Here is a 19,567-nt window from a genome sequence, read left to right as displayed (position 1 = left end):
GTAATTATGTAAAATTAATTGGGGATCATGGAAAGCAAAATTAGATTTTGAGCAGTTTTTTATTTTGGTTTAGAATCACCTTTTCATGTGATTTTTTTTTTTTTCTGATCATATGAACATTCTGATTTGAGGAGCATCATTTTACCCTCTAGCTTGTTATAACTAATTAGGTAGTTCTCTCAACCCTGGAAATCTATCCATTCTTTCTTTTCTGCTTGCTTTACTAATGACTTCCCTGTCCTCTCCCGAAACATCTTACTTCTTCCATCTTTTGGTTTGGTTGATGTACGTGAAATGTGAATACAGACGGAGGCCCTTATGTTATAGAGCGTCATTCAGTGAAAAACTCTTCCAGAGGACCAGAGCAGCAGGACGTGCATCAAGGTATCTAGAGTTTGTGGAAGCTTTGAGTATTAAGGGGTCAGGTTAATACAGCTGAATTATATAGGATTATAATTATATAGTCTTTTACTTAAAATTCAGTACTGGTACCTGGATTAGGGAAGTGTGTTAATCTAGAATAGATATTTAGATAAAACTGATATTTATTTTGACTTCGAGTATCACAGAATAAAACATTAAATACCAGTGTACACAGCAAAATTTTACATAGGAGAATTTTCAAGAACATAGCATTTATTTTATAGGTAAGTAGATAACTTTTTTTCTTCCACTCCAGTATGACTCATACAATCAATAGTCTCAATATAAGTGAGTGCTGTGGTGGGAGAATTCAGAATTTACTGCAGTGAAGGGCATTGTACTTTGACCTCCCTCCCCAGGGAATAATTTTGACGTTTCCCACAGGATAGCAGTGCAGGATAGTTTGCACTGCCACATCTCCTTTTTATTTTTTATTTTATTCTATTTTTCCAGGTGGCATATGGAAGTTCCTGGGCCAGGGATTGAATCCAAGCCGGAGCTGTGACCTATGCCACAGCTGCAGCAATGCTGGAGCCTTAACCAGCTCCAGGCAGGAATCAAACCAGTGCCTCCACAGGGACAAGCTGGATAATTAACCCACTGTGCTGCAGTGGGAACTCCTATCTCCTTTTTTAAATAAAAATTTTTTTCTCTTTCAGTTTTATTGAGATGTAACTGACATACAGCATTGTATAAGGTTAAGGTGTACCATTAATGATTTGACTTACATACATCATGAAATGGTTATCACATGAAGTTTGATAAGCATCCATTGTCTCATGTAGATCAGAAGTAAAGAAATAGAAATTTTTTTCCATGTAATGAGAACTCTTAGAATTTAATTCCTTTAAAAAAAATCACTCATTTAAAAAAAAAATTCTTTTAGTCATTTATTGTATCTTTTTTTGGCCACACCCACAGCATGTAGAATTTCCTGGGCAAAGGATCAAATCCGCGCCACAGCAGTGAGCTGAGCTGCTGCAGTGACAATGCCAGGTCCTTAATCTGCTGTGCCACAAGGGAACTCCCCCATCACTCTTTAAAGATGTATTTTTTTCCTAATAGTCTTAGATATTTTATTATTCTGTTCTTCTGTGTTTGAGGATTCAGTACTCTTTTAGTGCCTGCCTATACAAAGAACAATAAAGGAGTTATTAATCTCTAAATTGTTTGGTGCAAAATCTACACTGCTTTGCCTATGATACTTGTCCTTTGCCAACCTCACTCTGACTTTCTCCTGATGAGGCTCTACTAGATCCAAGGTAGTGAGGAAACTGGGCTAATGCAAGTTGGTATCTTTATGTAAGTCATCTTTCTGGAATTACCAACTTATATTTATTTCATTACATATTTTGGTAATCAATATGTAGCTTTAAATTTAAATTCTTTCCTATGTATTCTTTTGATAGTTGATATGTGAAGATATTATTTTGAATAAAAGGCAGATATTTTATTCCTTGTAAGACTGATCTTTAAATATTAAAAATTGTTACATTTATATCTAGAGTAAATAGATAAATATTAAGAACTCTTAAATATGTTAGTTACACATATTAAAGAAAGATAATTTCTTTTTAAATGGCTTTTTTTTTTCTTCGTCTTTTGGTCTTTTTCTAGGGCCGCACCCACGGCATATGGAGGTTCCCAGGCTAGGGGTCGAATGGGAGCTGTAGCCACTGGCCTACACCACAGCCACAGCAACGAGGGATCTGAGCTGCGCCTGCAACCTACACCACAGCTCACGGCAACGCCGGATCCCCAACCCACTAAGTGAGGCCAGGGATCAAACCCGCAGCCTCATGGTTACTAGTCAGGTTCGTTAACCACTGAGCCACGACGGGAACTCCAAGATAGTTAATAATTTGCTACTTTTGACTTTGAGATTAATACTTAGAATTATATAAAATTATGGACAAATAGTTCTCTCATGCAATGGTTTATCATTATTTTTCTTTTTCCTTTGGTTTTCTTTGCATACTGTTTCATTTGATTATTAAAAATTTAATAAACTTGGGTTTTTTTAAAGAATTGAACTTTAGCACTGGCTTTGCACTTTGAATTAAGGTTTATTATTTGGCTTTTGGCAAAATGATTATTATATCAACATGACACTATCATTTGCTGTGCTGGGAAAACTACATCAGTTATGATAGTACCTAAACAATCTGCATCTCTCTATCTTCTGTCTCAGCCAAAAGTTAGATATGCACAGGGAAATAGCATGGTTAGAAGATATCCAAGCCTCAAGAAAGGGTTTATAAAAGAAGATGTATGGAAGATTGGTGAGCTTCATTCCTTCATAACAGCCAGTGTGCTTATGGGCATCTGATCTAAATATATTTAAATATTGTTTTCTAGCAAAGATCTTCATGGACCAGATGCAGTTTATTATGGAGATCTTTTATATAATGTATATACATTATTCTCTTCAATATATTATGGAATTAATGTGTTCATTTACTTCTAGGATTCTTAATCATTCAACTTCTGTCACAAGAAACAAGCCAAAACAAACTGTGGAATGCGAAAAGAGGTATAAAAATGTCTTAGTTCTTATATTTAGTATCTTATGACAGAGATCTTGTATGTGAGCTTTTATTGAATAAATAGTATCAATTTAATATTACTAGATAGTTTAAAGGGCAGATGTGTTATACAGCATAAGGTAAATTGACTTTTGGTATAAACAAATCCAGAAATACTGATCTGATCTTTTTGTGCTCATACCTACATTTTGTCTTGATGGTAAAATAATTTATCCATTTAGAAAACACTTATTGTATTACTCTTACTGTCAAGAATAATAAGTTTCTTCATCACTGATTATATTTATTCTCTATGTTATTCCCTTTTTTATTTCTTTATAATTGGGTTTCATTAAATTCTTCTATATGAGTACACATTCTAAGTCTACATATATGAATTTCAGGAAACTTGAAGACTTTGAAACTTTGTTTTCTCTTTATTCTTTTTGATGGTTTGAAAATCTGCATCAGACTCAACTCTCGAGTCATTCCTATGGGAGTGTAAAACTCCAAGACTAGGGCATGGGTTCAAAAGAATATGCAGAGAGAGTTAACGTTTTTTGAATGCTTGTTATATGTATACTGTTCTTAGTGCTTTAGCTGTATGATCTCATTTAATCCTCATAATAATTCTATGAAGTTGTTACTGTTGTCAGCCCCATTTTATATGTGAGAAAATATGAGCAGTTGTAAGTGAATTTCTGAGAAAGAGAAATTACCATAGCTTGTTCAGAGTCACACAGCTAGTAAGTGGTGCAGTGAGGATTTAAACCCAGGTTGTCTTGCTCAAGAACCCCAGGTCTTAATGTATGGTAACAAGAACACTTTGCTTCCTCCAGATGCATACATTTCACTAATGTCTTTTCTTAACTACCTCACAGTCCAAACTGAATTTATTTTTTCCCAAACCTATTTCTTCTCCTATATAGTTTGCCTGAGTGAAAGTGCCACTGTTTATATATAATCATCCAAGTCAGCAACTTTAGAATCATTGGAAATTCCTTTATCTTATGCACCGCAGCCAATCCAATCAGTCACAGAAAAATAGAACTTCTTAACATTATTTGCATCTATCCCAACCTTTCCATTCCTACTGCAGTTGTGTTGGTTTGGGCCCCATATTTTCCACCTCAATTGCTATAGCAGTCACCAGGCATATCTCCTTTCTTCAGTTTGGCCTGCCTTTAAATCTGTTTTCTTTACTGATGTAAGAGTGATGGTTCTAAAACACAAGCCTGACTGTGTGACTCCCATTTATTATCTTCTAATAGTTCTTTCTAGCTTTTAGGATACAACTTAAAATGTTTGGCTTACCACAAGATTGAAATGAGTTTCTGCCTAGCTTGAGGGCCTCACCTCATATTCTTCCACTGGCACCTTTTGCAGCTAGGAACAGTACTCCTTTCTTTATTCCAACAGGGTTTCGCATCTCTGTGTTTTGTATCCTAGTCTCTCTGTTAGAATTGCCCTTTCTTCTTTTGTTTTTCACTTAGGTTTTTAGAATTCAGTTTGGGCATAAGATGACTTTTCATACCCGTCTAGAAACATTCATCTCTCTCAAATTTCACATAACTAGATTTAACCCACTCCCTCCATTTTCAAATACTGATTCTGTTCTCTTAGATATCTTTTGTCCTTGAAGTTTCTGTTGTTACCTTCTCTCTTAGTTCCTTTCATTTCTGTCTTAAGCTAATTCCTCAGGTTTCTAACATTCTCTTGAGAAAGCCCCAGCTGCCCAAACTTCAAGATTGTGATGTCCAGACCTGGCCTTTCCTTCACAGAACTATTCTACTTTTCTCATTTTCAAAACAATCACCCAATTACTTCTTTAAAAACAAAAAACCTTGGGAGTTCCCATTGTGGCTCAGCAGAAATGAATCAGACTAGTATCCATGAGGATGCAGGTTTGACCCCTGGCCTCGCTCAGTGGGTTAAGGATCTGGCATTGCCGTGAGCTGTGGTGTAGGTTGCAGACGCGACTTGGATCTGATGTTGCTGTGGCTGTGGCGTAGGCCAGTGGCTACAGCTCTGATTCGACCCCTAGCCTGGGACCATCCATGTGCTGCAGGTGTGGCCCTAAAAAGACAAAAAAAAACCTTTTAGTTTTATCCTGATTATAAGAATAATGCAGCTTTAGTAATTGGAAAATTTTATCACAAAGAAAAAAACTCTTCTATTACCCTACTGCCCAGAGATGACAAGTCTTAATATTTTGATATTTTCCCCTTTAAACCTGTTTTCTATGTTATGTACATAAATATTTGCATATGTATATGTGTGTTGTCTATATATATGTGTGTGTGTGTACATGTAATGTACAATATAAAAACACACATGCACACACTGCAGAGTTGTATTACTTGTTACCTACTCAGTACCTCCTCTTGGAAGTATAATAGGCATATGAAATTTAACTTTCCAGAACCACACTCTTAATCTCCCTCCTTGTGTCTCTAACCCTGTTCTTCCTGCATTTCCCCCCATTACAGAAAATGTCTACTCCATCCTTCTAGCTGTTCAGCTCAAAAACCTCAGAGTCATCCTTAACCTTTTATTTTCTTTCACACCTTCAAAATCTTATTCATTCTACCTTCAAAATATGCCCAGAATCTGATCACATCTTACCACCTCCACACCTACCACCCTAGCAATCTCTTACTTCAGTTATTATAACAGCCTCCTAAAAGGTCTCCTTTCTGCTTTTGCTTTCCTGTAGTCTGTTTTCCAAAAAATGTCAGATTGGTATTTTTAAAATCTAAGTCAGATAATGGCATTATTCAGAATTCTCTGATGATCTCCCATTTCATTCAGAGTAAATGCTAGATTCTTTTAAGACTTGTGAATCTCTACATTACTTGGCTCCCTACTGTGTTCCTCTCTTGCCTCACTCTTCCTGCTGGTCAGTTGTCTGGTTATACTGATCTCTGTTGACTCTTAATACACCAGCTGTCTCTCACCCCCTCAAAGTTTTTGCCTTTGACTAGAATGATTTCCCCTCAGATAACCATATGGCTTGTTCCCTCGTCTTCAGGTTTCTGCTCAAAAGTCAGTTCATCAGCTAGGGGTTCCCTGAACAACTTATGTAAAAGACCATGCCTCCCCCACTCCTTTGTCCTTTTCCTATACCCTGCTTTGTTTTTCTCCACAGAACTTAATACTGTGTGACGTTGTAAATATATGCTTTTCCTTATCATCTGACATTCTGATTATGTACTTCTTTATTTGTTTATTGTTTGTTCTCACCACTCCACCACCCCATGGGTATACCACCTTATCTGTTTTATCAGTTATTAAGAGAAGACTACTTAAAATCTCCAACACCAGTTGTGCTTTTATTTTTCTCTTTAGAGATCTATCATTTTCTTTCATATATTCTGATCTATTTAGATACATACATGTTAGGATTGTAATGTCCCCTTGGTGAATTTATACACTCAGTCATTATAAAATGACTTTTTATTTTATTTTTTGTCCTTTTTTAGGGCCGTACCCGCGGCATGTGGAGGTTCCCAGGCTAGGGGTCGAATCGGAGCTGTAGCTGCCAGCCTATGCCAGAGCCACAGCAATGCCAGATCCGAGCCACGTCTGCAACCTACACCACAGCTCATGGCAATGCCGGATCCTTAACCCACTGAGCGAGGCCAGGGATCGAACCCGCAACCTCATGGTTCCTAGTCAGATTTGTTAAGCACTGAGCCACGATGGGAACTCCTAAAATGATTTTTTAAATGATCCTGATTGTAGTCCATGTTCTGAAGTATACTTTTCTGATATTATATAGTCAACCCAGTTTTCTTTTTTTGTTGGTTTTTGTTTTTGTTGTTGTTGTTTTGTTTTTTGTCTTTTTAGGGCCATACCTGCGGCATATGGAGGTTCCCAGGCTAGGGATCAAATCGGAGCTCTAGATGCCGGCCTACACCACAGCCACAGCAATGCCAGATCCGAGCCACGTCTGCGACCTACACCACAGCTCATGGCAACGCCGGATCCTTAACCCACTGAGCAAGGCCGGGGACCGAACCCACAACCTCATGGTTCCTTAACCCACTGAGCAAGGCCAGGGATCAGACCTATGTCAGATTTCTGCTGAGCCATGATGGGAACTCCTAAGTTTTCTTTTCATTAGTGTAAATATTATCTATCTTTCTCTTTCCTTTTATTTTTGACCTATTCATGTCTTTATGGAGAAGGTGGGTTTCTTGTTGTTAGCATATTGTGGCATTTTCCTTTTCTGTTGAATCTGACAATCTGACTTTTAATTGCAGTGTTAAAATGGTTAATATTTAATTGAAACTCTTGGTATTAGTGTATTTAAATCTACTGTATTATTATGTGTTTAATTTTTGTCTTATCCATACTTTGTAGCTATCTTTCCTCTTTTTCTCCTGTCTTTTAAATTACATTTAAAAACTCCTGTTTATCTCCTTTGTGGGCTTATTAGCTATAAATTTTTGTTATATCAGTCATTGTTTTAGAGCTTAAAGTATACTATTTAACTTATGACAGTCTACCTTCAAGTGCTATTATGCCATTTTATACACTGCATAAGAACCTTAGAAGAGTATACTTCTGTGTCTTCCCTCCTGGCTTTTGTGATATTGTTGCTGTACATTCTCCTTCTGTGTTTTACAAACCCCATATTATATTGTTATTATGTTTACTTTAAATAGTCAATTATCTCTCTAAAGATATTTAAATAAGTATAATATCTTTTATCTTTACTCCCTTAGTTACCATCTCCAGTGCTCTTTGTTCTTTCTTGTAGCTCTGTGTTTCCATGTCATTTTTCTTCTACCCGAAAGAGATACTTTAATATTAACTTTTTCTGCTGGTCTGCTATGTTGAATCCTTTCACTTTCTGTATGTTTGAAAAAGTCTTTATTTCACCTTCATTTTTGAAAGATATCTTTGCTAGTATAAAATTCAAGGTTGACATTTTGGGGTTTTTTTTTTTTTTTTGGTCCCTTAAATAGTTTTTCTACTGTCTTCTGTATTGTGTTTCCTGTGAGAACGCTGTTGTCAGTGTTTCACTGAACCTAGTGTGTCTTTTCTTTTCCTCTGGCTGCTTTTTACATTTTTTGTTTGTTTTGAATTTGATTATGATGTATCTTGCTGTAGTTTTCTTCATATTTCTTTTCCTTTGAGTTCAATGAGCTTTTCAAGTTTGTAGGTTTATTGTTTTCATGAAATTTGAAAATATAGGGTCCCTATTTCTTTTTTTTTTTTTTTTTGTCTTTTTGCCTTTTTTCTTGGGCCGCTCCTGTGGCATATGGAGGTTCCCAGGCTAGGGGTCGAATCGCAGCTGTAGCCGCTGGCCTATGCCAGAGCCACAGCAGCACAGGATCCGAGCCGCGCCTGCGACCTACACCACAGCTCACGGCAACGCAGGATTGTTAACCCACTGAGCAAGGGCAGGCAGCCTCATGGTTCCTAGTCAGATTCGTTAACCACTGCGCCACCACGGGAACTCCCCCTATTTCTTTAAATATCTTTTCTGTCACCTAACCTATTCCTCTAGAACCCCAATTACATGTGTTTTAGGCTGCTTAAAGTTTCTTGCAGATCATTGATGTTCTTACTCATTTTTCTTTGATATTTTTCTTTCTGTGTTTGATTTTTTGCTAGTTCTTTTGCTATGTATTTATGTCCATTAATCGTTTTTTTTGAAATGTCTAATCTGCAATTAATCTCATCCAGGTTACTTTTGATTACAGATGTGCTTTTTATCTCTTAAACTTTGATTTTTATTTTATATCTATCATGTATGTACTTAACATATTCAGTCTTTTCCTCTAGTTTATTGAGCATTGCCCAGTTGAATGCCAGAGTTTGAGATCTTTACCTTCTTGGGTGCTGGATATTGTGGTATTCCTGTTAAATATTCAGAACTTTGTTCTGAGATGTGGTTAAATTACTTGGCAACAATTAGATATTTTGGAGACTTGGTCTTATGGCTTTAAATTATGTAGGATCAGTGCTGCATTTAGTCTAGGACCAAATTTGCCCCCCTGCTGAGGCAAGGCCTTTCCTAGTACTCTATCTGATATCCCATGAACTATAAGGTTTTCTAGTCTGGCTGCTGGAAACTGGGTACTACTTAGTCCTCTGTGATAAAATTATTCTCTCTAGTCTTCTTGATGATTCATTCTTTTGCCTAGGGTAGTTCCTCACATGTATGATCAGTGTTTATTACTCAGTTGAAAATTTTAAGGCTGCCTCTGCAGAGCTTTTAAATTCTTTTTCTGCACATAGCTCTTTTCTTTGTTACTTTGTTATGTTAACTCCATCTACTTTTCTCCCTGGTTCCCAGCTTTGTCTCCTCAATTCAGGGTGCTTCCTTGGCTCTGCCTTCTCTCTCTGGGCTGCAGCCTAGAAATTATTTTTCTGCAGCAGCCTGACTCACTTGTTGGGTTTGCCTTATTTGTTACCCATCTGTAGTGGATAAATGTCTTTTTTTCTTTGCCTGTTATTCAGTGTCTCAAAAAGCATAATTTTTAATATTTTGTCTGTTCTTTTTGTGTCTTCCTCTGTTGTTCTATCTGGCCAGATGCAAAGTCTTTTATCTTTTATGTACTTTGTCACTGTTTTGATTGTTTCTTCTATATGCTCTCTCCATCCCAACATTGTAAAAATTATTGACCACATTTTTCAGATGCTTACATGATTTCATCTTTATTTATATTTAAATCTTTTAATCGGTTACTTTTGTTATTTGATAGAGGTAAAGAATCTAGTTTTTTTCCGCCCTCCTTTCCTCTCTTGTTTTTTTTTTCTCACTCCTTTTCTTTTTTCTTTCTTTTTCTTTCTTTCTGAGTGTATTCTACATTGGTTAACCAGTTGTCCCAACATTGTTACATAACCCATCATTTCCACAGTGATTTTAAATTTCATTTTCATCGTAAGTTGTTGTACTTGTGGTCCTCCACTGAAAAATCTATAGATTCTGAAACTAGTACTGTTTTACTACTGTAATTTAATAGAATATATGTCATTTCCTAGTAGAGAAGTCCCCTTTATTAATATAACTTTTCTAATCATCCATTCTTCCAAATTAATTTTGAAACTTTAAAAATCAGATTTCTCAAGTAGGCCCCAAAATACTTCTTGGATCTTTAATATTACAGTTTATTTTAGTTATCAGTTATTTTGAAGGGAAAGTTATGCCTATAATATTTAGTCTTTTGTGAGTGAGATTTTTCCTAATATCTTCTATAATTTGTTATAGTTGATATGTAGGAAAGCTATCAATTTTTGTATATTTTTCTGTAACTGGTAACCTTACCTCTTTTAATAATAATAGATTTTTTGTGTTTTTTTCCCTTGGGCAATCATATTTTCTACAAATTCTGCAAATTTGTTTCTTTCTAACTTTTTAATGTTTCTTTCCACGACATTGTTGAATAATAGCAGCTCTAGTGGGCTTTTGGTTTGCATGTTTTTTCCAAAGAAAGGCCTTGTTCAAATCTGCCACTAACAACAACATGCTCTGGCTACCTTATCCCATAAAAAAAATTAAATGAAAATAATTTCTACCATAACCCCTGTGTGTAAGAATGAAAGGTTCGAGACTCATAATCACTACTTACTTCAGAAGGCAGAAAAAAATTAGTTCCCAAAGCACTTTGGCATTTAGACAAAAGAAAGTCATCTAAAATTTTTTTTAGTTTTTGGTAATTATTTTAATATACTAAATATCCTGTCTCTTTTTTGACTGTATATCATAGATATTACATTTTTGGGGGTCTCTAAAAAGTACTTAGAGTACGATGGTATTAAATAAGCCCATTTTTAGTTGTGTTTTTTGTTTTTTGGGTTTTTTTTTGTTTGTTTGTTTGTTTTTTGCTTTTTAGGGATGCACATGAGCATATGGATGTTCCCAGGCTAGGGGTCGAATCGGAGCTGCAGCTGCTGGCCACAGCCACAGCCACAGCAATGCCAGATCTGAGCCATGTCTGTGACCTACACCACAGCTCATGGCAACACTGGATCTTTACTGAGCAAGGCCAGAGATCAAACCTGCATCCTCATGGATGCTAGTTGGGTTTGTTACTGTTGAGCCACAAGGGGAACTCTAATTTTGATAGGTTCTTTTTTCGTTTTTTTTTTAAAGAGCATAAGTGTATTTTTGTCAAATTTAAGTTTAGTGTGATTAGTTCAAAGCATGGGCATGGGTAAATTCTTTAGATTTTTGATTAAAAAAGATAACTGTATAATGTTAATGTATACCTAGGTCAATTCTAAATATTTTAACATATTAAGGCATCTTTAATTTTTTAGTGTCTCAGCAGATGAAGTTAATTCACCATTATCACCTCTCAGATGGCAGGTAAGAAGAAATTGTTACTGTTATATCTAAAGTTTTGTTCTCATTTATTTAGTTAAAAGAAATTATCTTATTACAGCCCTTAGAAAGTCAGAAGGATCAAATAGATGAACAACAGTGGCCAGAATCTCAGCCTATAATCTGGCAGAGTGAAGAAAGGAGGCGGAGCAAACAAATTAGAAAAGAATATTTCAAGGTACTTTATTAAGTTTTTAATTTTACTTTGTAATGATTAGTTTTGATTTTATTCATTTTACATTAATGTTACAGAATATAACTCTCTAGTTAAATATGGTATATGTGTTGTTATCTTGATTTCCTACGTGTGTGGTATAGGTATATGATCCAGTTATTTCCATAAAATTTCAGTAATTCAAAATAATTAAGAGTAGATCAGTGTGAATTGTAATTTGCCAGATATTTACAAGAAAGATGAATGTTTGCTACACTGCTACTTGTAGCGATATATAAATAATGTTTTAAAAGAATTGCCCCCAAAGAGTCTTTCTTTGGATTTGTTTCAATGAAGAGTTGACACATTTTAAATAGTTAAATTAGCATGTAACTATTTCTGTGTAAGTAAAGGTTACTTAGGAGTTCCTGTTGTGGCCCAGCAGAAACAAGTCCAACTAGGAAGTATTAGGTTGTGGGTTCGATCCTTGGCCTCGCTCAGTGGGTTAAGGATTCGGCGTTGCCGTGAGCTGTGGTGTAGGTCACAGACGTGGCTCCGATCTGGCGTTGCTGTGGCTCTGGCGTAGGCTTGGCAGCTACAGCTCCGATTCGACCCCTAGCCTGGGAAGCTTCATATGCTGCCAGTGCAGCCCTCAAAAAAGACAAAAGACAAAAAACAAACAAACGAAATAAATAATAAAGGTTATTTACATGGTTCTAAAAAATGCCTGAAAACATCTCCCCCTTCTGGTTTTCTTATTACCTTTATGTATTTCATTTATTTATTTATTTGCTTTTTAGGGCCTTACCCGTGTCATTTACCTTTATATATTTCTTAGGTTGGTCTTTTATCTTAGCTAAATTAAAAGCTCAGAGCACCTGAAGTATCTCAGATTTCTAATTAGCAGGGTTTTAATGAAATTTTATTGTGTAAACCTTTGTAAATATTGTAATATTGTCTATTTGTTGTTAAGGTCTGCTCTGTTTGTAGTGACCAGTCATTAGAATGGTCTTCAGTAGTAGTCAGAATTTGTTTTTCAAACTTCTGACTCAAATGAACCGTGCAAACAAGCTCCCACTCTATGATCAGCAATTTTTGTTGTCTTTATGGACCTTTTCTGTTTTCTAAAACCTAATTTTTTCTAAACTAAGTTATAGGTAATTCAAAGTTTGTATCACTAATACATAGGATTATATTTCATACTTTTCTCAGTTTGCTTATTATGGGATTGTAGCATATTTGGAAGTAGTATAAATTATTATATGTCTTAGTGAGTCTGTGAAAAGTTTACTCCTTCAACAAGTAATTACTGAAACCTTTAATGAGCCTTATGTTACCTGGTCAGTGAGAAGTAATGACGAAATAAAATACATAGGGAAAAAGGGAGGGCCATTCTAAGCATAACCCTGGTCAGTACTCTCTGCAAATCTGCAGTGAAATTTACATTTAGGCATTTCTTAAAGTTCTCTCTTTTTATGTGATTTGAACAAAGGCACTAAAGGAAATTTGTTAATAGATAAAACTTGATGAATGACTGATGATGTGGTAGAAATTTTAGTATTTCTAACTAATAAATGAGATTTTATATTTATTTGATCTATTAATATAGTAAAAGCATATAAATTTTGACTGTCAAAATATTTATATAGTACTTAGTAAGTGCCAGGCACTATTCTAAGTGCTTTACAAATATCAATGCATTTAATCTTTATAACAACCCTATAAAATAAATGCATTTATTATCATTCCTATTTTATAGAGGAGAAATTAAGGCACAGAGAGGCTAAAATATGCTTCAGATCACTTAGCTATTAAACAACCAAGTTAAAGCTGTAACCCAGAGTCTGTGCTATGCTACCTATTGTTCTACTATGGATATAGCCTAATATCAAATGAACTCATATAAAACCTCTTTTTTTTTTTTTTTTTTTGTCTTTTCTAGGGCTGCACCCACGGCATATGGAGGTTCCCAGGCTAGGGGTCTAATCCCAGCTGTAGCCGCTGGCCTGTGCCACAGGGACAGCAACGTGGGATCCAAACCGCATCTGCGGCCTACACCACAGCTCATGGCAATGCACTGATCCTCAACCCATTGAGCAGGTCAGGGATCGAACTCACAACCTCATGGTTCCTAGTCGGATTCGTTAACCACACCACCACAACGGAAACTCCCAACTCACGTAAACTTCTTCATGAAGTCTTAAGAGGTCTCAGTGAACCTTTAAACAATAGTTCTTTGATTTAATAACAATTTCTGTTAAATATTTTTATGGCTTAAGTATATATTCTATAATATATCTCTTTTATAAGTTGCTAGGAGATCAAATGAATATTTGAAGAGTCCATAACCATTGTTCCACAAATGTTAATTTCTTCTAGAGTTAATAAAGGAGGTGCAAAGATAAGCTTCAGGAGTTCCCATCGTGGCGCAGTGGTTAACGAATCCGACTGGGAACCATGAGGTTGCGGGTTCCATCCCTGGCCTTGCTCAGTGGGTTAAGGATCTGGCGTTGCCGTGAGCTGTGGTGTAGGTTGCAGACGCGGCTTGGATCCCGCGTTGCTGTGGCTCTGGCGTAGGCCGGTGGCTACAGCTCTGATTTGACCCCTAGCCTGGGAATCTCCATATGCCGTGGGAGCGGCCTAAGAAATAGCAAAAAAAGACCAAAAAAAAAAAAAAAAAAAAAAAAAAATAAGCTTCAGTTACTGGAAAATGTTTTAAAGAGATATGTAGTTCTCCTCAATAGTCAGAAGATGTCAGTGTTGGGACACTGTAAAAAATTGAATACGTCAACAATTTTTCCTGACATTCTTAAAAAAGTATAAAATTGAGATACTACTCTATAAGTGAAGTCCAAACTTTTTTCAGATGTGCCAGTATTTTCATGATTAAAATATCAATTTCTGTGACGTGTCTTTCATTCACAAAGAAATTTCTCTTAATCACTTACTTCTCAAGAATCAAAGGTGTATTCATAAGATATAGTATTGAACTTAGTTTAAATTTATAGTTAATGTATACTACTCCAGAGATATATATCAAATTATCACTAAACCCCTTCAGTGATGACTCCTTTAGCTTTGCTGTGTTGTGAAACATACAGAGCTTTTATGCAGTTTTATCCTAACACATATAAATGACTGAACACAGGATTTCTTTGTGTTTCATGGTAAAATATTCATGATGCTGTTATTCAGATTTATGGAAAGTGTGTGCATGTGTATGAAATCCAGTTCTTCAGCTTCTTAGTAGCTAAGACTGATTTTGGATAGTATGTTTTTCAGGTAAGCCCTTGAAACCAAGTAAAAGAATATTTTAGCATAATTGGGCAGATTATGTGAGTAAGAAGATAATTTAGGTCAGATTATATGAGTAAATAAATCATTGTAGGAGAGTTATATTAATGCCTTTAGACTCCTGGTCACTCTTATGTAGATTAGTATTCCAGTAAGTAAAATTTAATATCATTGTTGCTGAATTAAAATCACTGCATTTCTCAAAGTGAAGATATTCCAGGAAATATATTATTTTATTAAAAATCTTTTACAAAATTTTTTAATATTATTTGAATAAGATACATAACAGAGTATGAAAATGTAATCTTCATAATATTTGTTGTAAATTAGCCTTAATTTCTTTTAAGAATGATAACATAAATTTCTAAGTGCATATGATAATTGATTTCTACATTAAAAAGTTAAGCATTAGAATAACTATACCAAATTAGTTTTAAGGATTATTTGACTTACTTAAATGCCATATATGTTTGTCATCAAATGTAACTGATTATTTTTGTGATGAAACATTATAATAACTCTTAAAATATAGATCTGATTTCATAAATATAGCCTTTAATTTAAAGGCTAACCCCAAGGAAAATATTTTTATGTATTTTCTCTGACCATGGTTAATTTTATACTGTAATAGGGAAGGCCACTGAGCTTGTGAAATAATGTGGTTTGTTGATTCAGGGTTTATGCACACAGGTAATGTCTCTCCTGTGAAATTAGTATAAGCTTCAGAGATGAACTGACCTTTTTGTTTCTGAATAGGCCTTTATTGTAGTATTTGAATTTAGATATAGTGAAACATCAATTATTCAGACTAATATTAATTGAGGACAGCTGAGTTGAATTAGTAAGATGTTGGGTTTAGGGAATGTGTTAAAATCTGTGTGTACATTCAGATTTGAGTTTTAGAGCCTTTAAATATGTACCGTAATGCAAAACTAAGTATTTTTGTAAGTTTTCGTGTATATTTGAAGTTAGAATAGCAATTGAGTAACAGTAATACGTCTCATTGCTGCATCATCCTATTTCTTTCCTTTATCAACTATCCACTCCTCTTCTATGTCTTTTCTCTTTACCTGACATCTTATAAATGTTTTCAGACTTTTCCCATTATCCCTCACTCCCCTTTCAGCTGTTGCCTTATCTCTTTGCATTCTTCTAGGGCTAGGTTTGCCATTTCTGATCTCCAGTTTTTAATCACTCCTTAACCCACTGCAGACTGGCTTTCACCTCCATTTCTCCTTTGAAATAGCCTCTTACTAGAGCCTAACATGAACCTACTAATGGCAAAATCCAGTGTAGCCTTTGGCAGTGATGACTGTATCTTTCTTTTTGAAACGCCTCTCTTGGTTTCAGCCTAGTTCCCTGAATCTTCTGCTTTCTTGTTGATATTCCTGGCTAACTTTTCTTTTACTTGCTCTTAGAGTCTCATCCTCATTTGTTACTCTGTCTAGAGTTTTCATGACTCCAGATGTCTCATATTCTGCTAGGTCTAAATTTACATCTCATAACTTTTTTTAATTGTCTAGATGCCATGTATTTCAACTTCAGTATGTTTTCTCCTCCTGCCCCACCACCATGGAACTTGTTCCTCCTCTCTGTTCTTTATTTTAGTTAATAGTGGTATTATCTACCCAGTTCTCTAAGCTCCATACTTGTCATCCTTGATCTTGCTCTTTTTCTTTCGCCTTACCTCATTGATCACTAGGATGCTAATCATGCATCTTTCTCCAGTTCATCACCTCTTCATATATACTACCCTTGCTTTTGTTGGACCCTTCATTCTTTCATATCTGGGCATTTGTGGTAACTTCTTCACAGTCCCCCTTTCTCTAGTTTTTCTAGTCCTTAGAGAAATCGCTGGCTTAAACTTCTTTACTGGCTCCCCATTATTAATAACCCAAAATTTGGTCTTTTAAAAAACTTTATGGCTATCCTTAGCTACTTCTCTAAGTTTCATTACGTACCACAATTGACAATTGACTGTCCTCACTAGTTATTCTTTGTTTTCTGTATGGGCTGAGCTTTTTTATTCCTTTGTGCTTTTCTTCTTCTGAACATACTCATTCTTTTATTCCTGGAAAATTCCTGCTAATCATTCAGGCTTTAGCGATGAGAGTATAGCATAGTGGTTAAGAGCTCTGGCCTCAAAAGGTAAACTACTTTGGTTCCAGTTTTTTACTTAGGTGGGTTTTTTTTGTTTTTTTGTTTTTGGCTTTTTAGGGCTGCACCCACAGCATATGGAGGTTTCCAGACTAGGATTTCAGTCAGAACTACGGCTGCCGGCCTACATCACAGCCATAGATAGCAATGCAGGATCTGAGCCGTGTCTGTGACCTGCACCACAGCTCATGGCAACGCCAGATCATTAACCCACTGAGTGAGGCCAGGGATCAAACCCGCAACATTATGGTTCCTAGTCAGATTCATTTCCGCTGTGCCATGGTGGGAACTCCCCAGTTTTTACTTAGATATCTACTAACTGAGTGACTTTGGCAAATTACCTAATCTTGGTGAGCTTATTTTTTTTTAATCTTAAAATGACTGTAATAGTATCTTCTTTCACAGAATTGTTGTAACTATTGAATTATTTAATAATATAAAGTGCTTAGAACAGCACTTGCCACACAGTTTACACTTAATAAAGACTAGCTAATAATTCGCTAAAATGTCATTCTTTTGTTTTTTGTTTTTCTACCAGTTATCTTTGGTCAGGTGTTAATTAGGATATGAAAGGATTCAGCAAAGATCAGGGCTGCTGGGCAAAGAAGGTCATAGTCAGGAATGCAGACTGTGACTTCTTCTTCAGTGGTACTTATGTAAATGGTCGTGTATGAGTTCTTTGTAAAGAAAGGCAGTAGCTGAAAAGCATGTCAGCATAGAAACCCCAGTGATGCTTCCTTTCTTCACACTGACATAGTTGTAATCCTGGGTGTAATCTCTTTGAAACACTCCGACAGGGCCTTTAGCGGTGAAATCCTGCATCAGTATCAAGCTTGAGCACTTCCTGTTTTGACATCCATGAGTTTCTTCTTCACTAGTACGACTGATGCCAACTTGGGGACCTGGCGTTCACTGTCCAAATGTCATTCTTTTATTGATGTAGAATAGAACAAGAACAAGTGGTATCAGCAACATTGTGCCTCAGGATGACAAATAGGTTTATTCACATATGTCAACTACATTCAGTGGCTATCTGAAATGTTGGGTTAAAAGCATATTGAGACTATGTCTGGGATCAGCTGGGAAGAGCACCTTGGTAGATTAGTGATAGTTGTCATAAAGAGAGAGTGGAGGAATTTAGGTTTATATTTGTAATCTCTAATGCTGCCCATCTTCTAGTTTGTGGTTGAGCTTTCAGGTATGTTATCTGTTTTTCCAAGAGTTATGGAAAATAAAGCTTCATCAGTGAAGAGGGCATTAAATAGAACCTTGAAGGCCAGGCAGAAAAATTTGGACATAATCTGAAAGTTAGGTTTTATTCAACAGAAGAGTCGTGAGTTGCACATAGGGTTTTGAACAGGTCAGTCTGCAACTGATTTGCAGTATTGTTTCCTTTTTTTTTTTTTTTTTTTTTTTTGTCTTTTTGCTATTTCTTTGGGCCGCTCCCGCAGCATACGGAGGTTCCCAGGCTAGGGGGTCAAATCGGAGCTGTAGCCACTGGCCTACGCCAGAGCTACAGCAACGCGGGATCCGAGCCGCGTCTGCAACCTACACCACAGCTCACGGCAACGCCGGATCGTTAACCCACTGAGCAAGGGCAGGGACCGAACCCGCAACCTCATGGTTCCTAGTCGGATTCGTTAACCACTGTGCCACGACGGGAACTCCTGCAGTATTGTTTCTGATGAGGAAGAATCAGTAGAACTTTAGTGGTTGTCATAACTGTATTTCCCTGATTCTTGTTCCCCAGAACAAGCACTTTTTCACATTCTCGTATTTGCGATATTAAGCATATTACCTCTGTGCCTCATAAAATGGAGAGAATAGTATTTACCTAAGGGTTGTTAAGAAGACTAAGTGGGTTGATACATGTAACACAATTCAGTCAGTGCCTGGTATATAGTAAGCACTAGTAGGAATGTTAGCTGTTACCACTATTATTGTATAGTCAATATATAATTTTTTTTTTTGGCCATGCCTGCAGCATGCAGAAATTCTGGGGCCAGGGATCAAATCTGTTCTGCAGCAGTGACCCAGTGACAGTGCCAGATCTGTATCACTAGGCCACCAGGGAACTCCAATATGTATACCTTTAATATGGTACTTTAATATGGTACTTTAATATGGTACTTTTTATACCTTTAACATGGTACTTTTAATATGGTACTTTTTTAACCTAAAATCAGTAGGTTTCTTAAAATGGATGACCTTTTTGAATGGTGAGATTACAGACTAGGCATGAGAGGGCCTAAAGTACAATAGTAGTTGAGAGAATTCAGAAGTTAAGTCTGAGAGAGATTATAGGAAGAATTAACTTGTTGTTTTGTATGTAGTGAATTAAGAAAAAGGAGGATTTAAGACAACTCTCACATAGCAAACCTGAATGAATGGGAAATGGATTGATTTAGAAAGGAAATGTTACTTGGTATTTACTTAGAACAGTGCCTCTCACATAGAAAGTACTATTTGTGTTAACTGTTAGTTAAGTAGTAGGACTATTTAAACTGGTTATGTAATTAAACAGTTTATCTATTTTTACATATAATTTACGTTTTGTATATAATGTAGACAATTGAATAAAAGTACCAAATGTGAATATACCTTATATATATTTTACTAGTTAGAGAATTCATATGTTAAAGGAAAAGTAAAGTATGTGCTTTATATATTTTT

The 19,567-nt window shown here is 35.9% G+C and overlaps 1 protein-coding gene across 2 annotated transcripts in view; it reads left to right on the top strand.

The window, feature by feature from the left end:
* LRCH2 (leucine rich repeats and calponin homology domain containing 2) overlaps positions 1–19,567 on the top strand; it is a 103,371-nt gene that overhangs the window by 64,250 nt on the left and 19,554 nt on the right. For both annotated transcript variants that reach the window (XM_021079894.1, XM_021079893.1), the window contains exons 12-14: positions 2,891–2,956; positions 11,226–11,274; positions 11,351–11,467. In XM_021079894.1, coding sequence (XP_020935553.1) covers positions 2,891–2,956; positions 11,226–11,274; positions 11,351–11,467 — 232 coding nt within the window. The remainder of the gene's footprint in view (positions 1–2,890; positions 2,957–11,225; positions 11,275–11,350; positions 11,468–19,567) is intronic.

Source organism: Sus scrofa, chromosome X (assembly GCF_000003025.6).
Source record: "Sus scrofa isolate TJ Tabasco breed Duroc chromosome X, Sscrofa11.1, whole genome shotgun sequence".
NCBI lineage: Eukaryota > Metazoa > Chordata > Mammalia > Artiodactyla > Suidae > Sus > Sus scrofa.
Note: the sequence above shows the minus strand (reverse complement) of the source record. Positions and strands in the feature narration are given on the sequence as shown.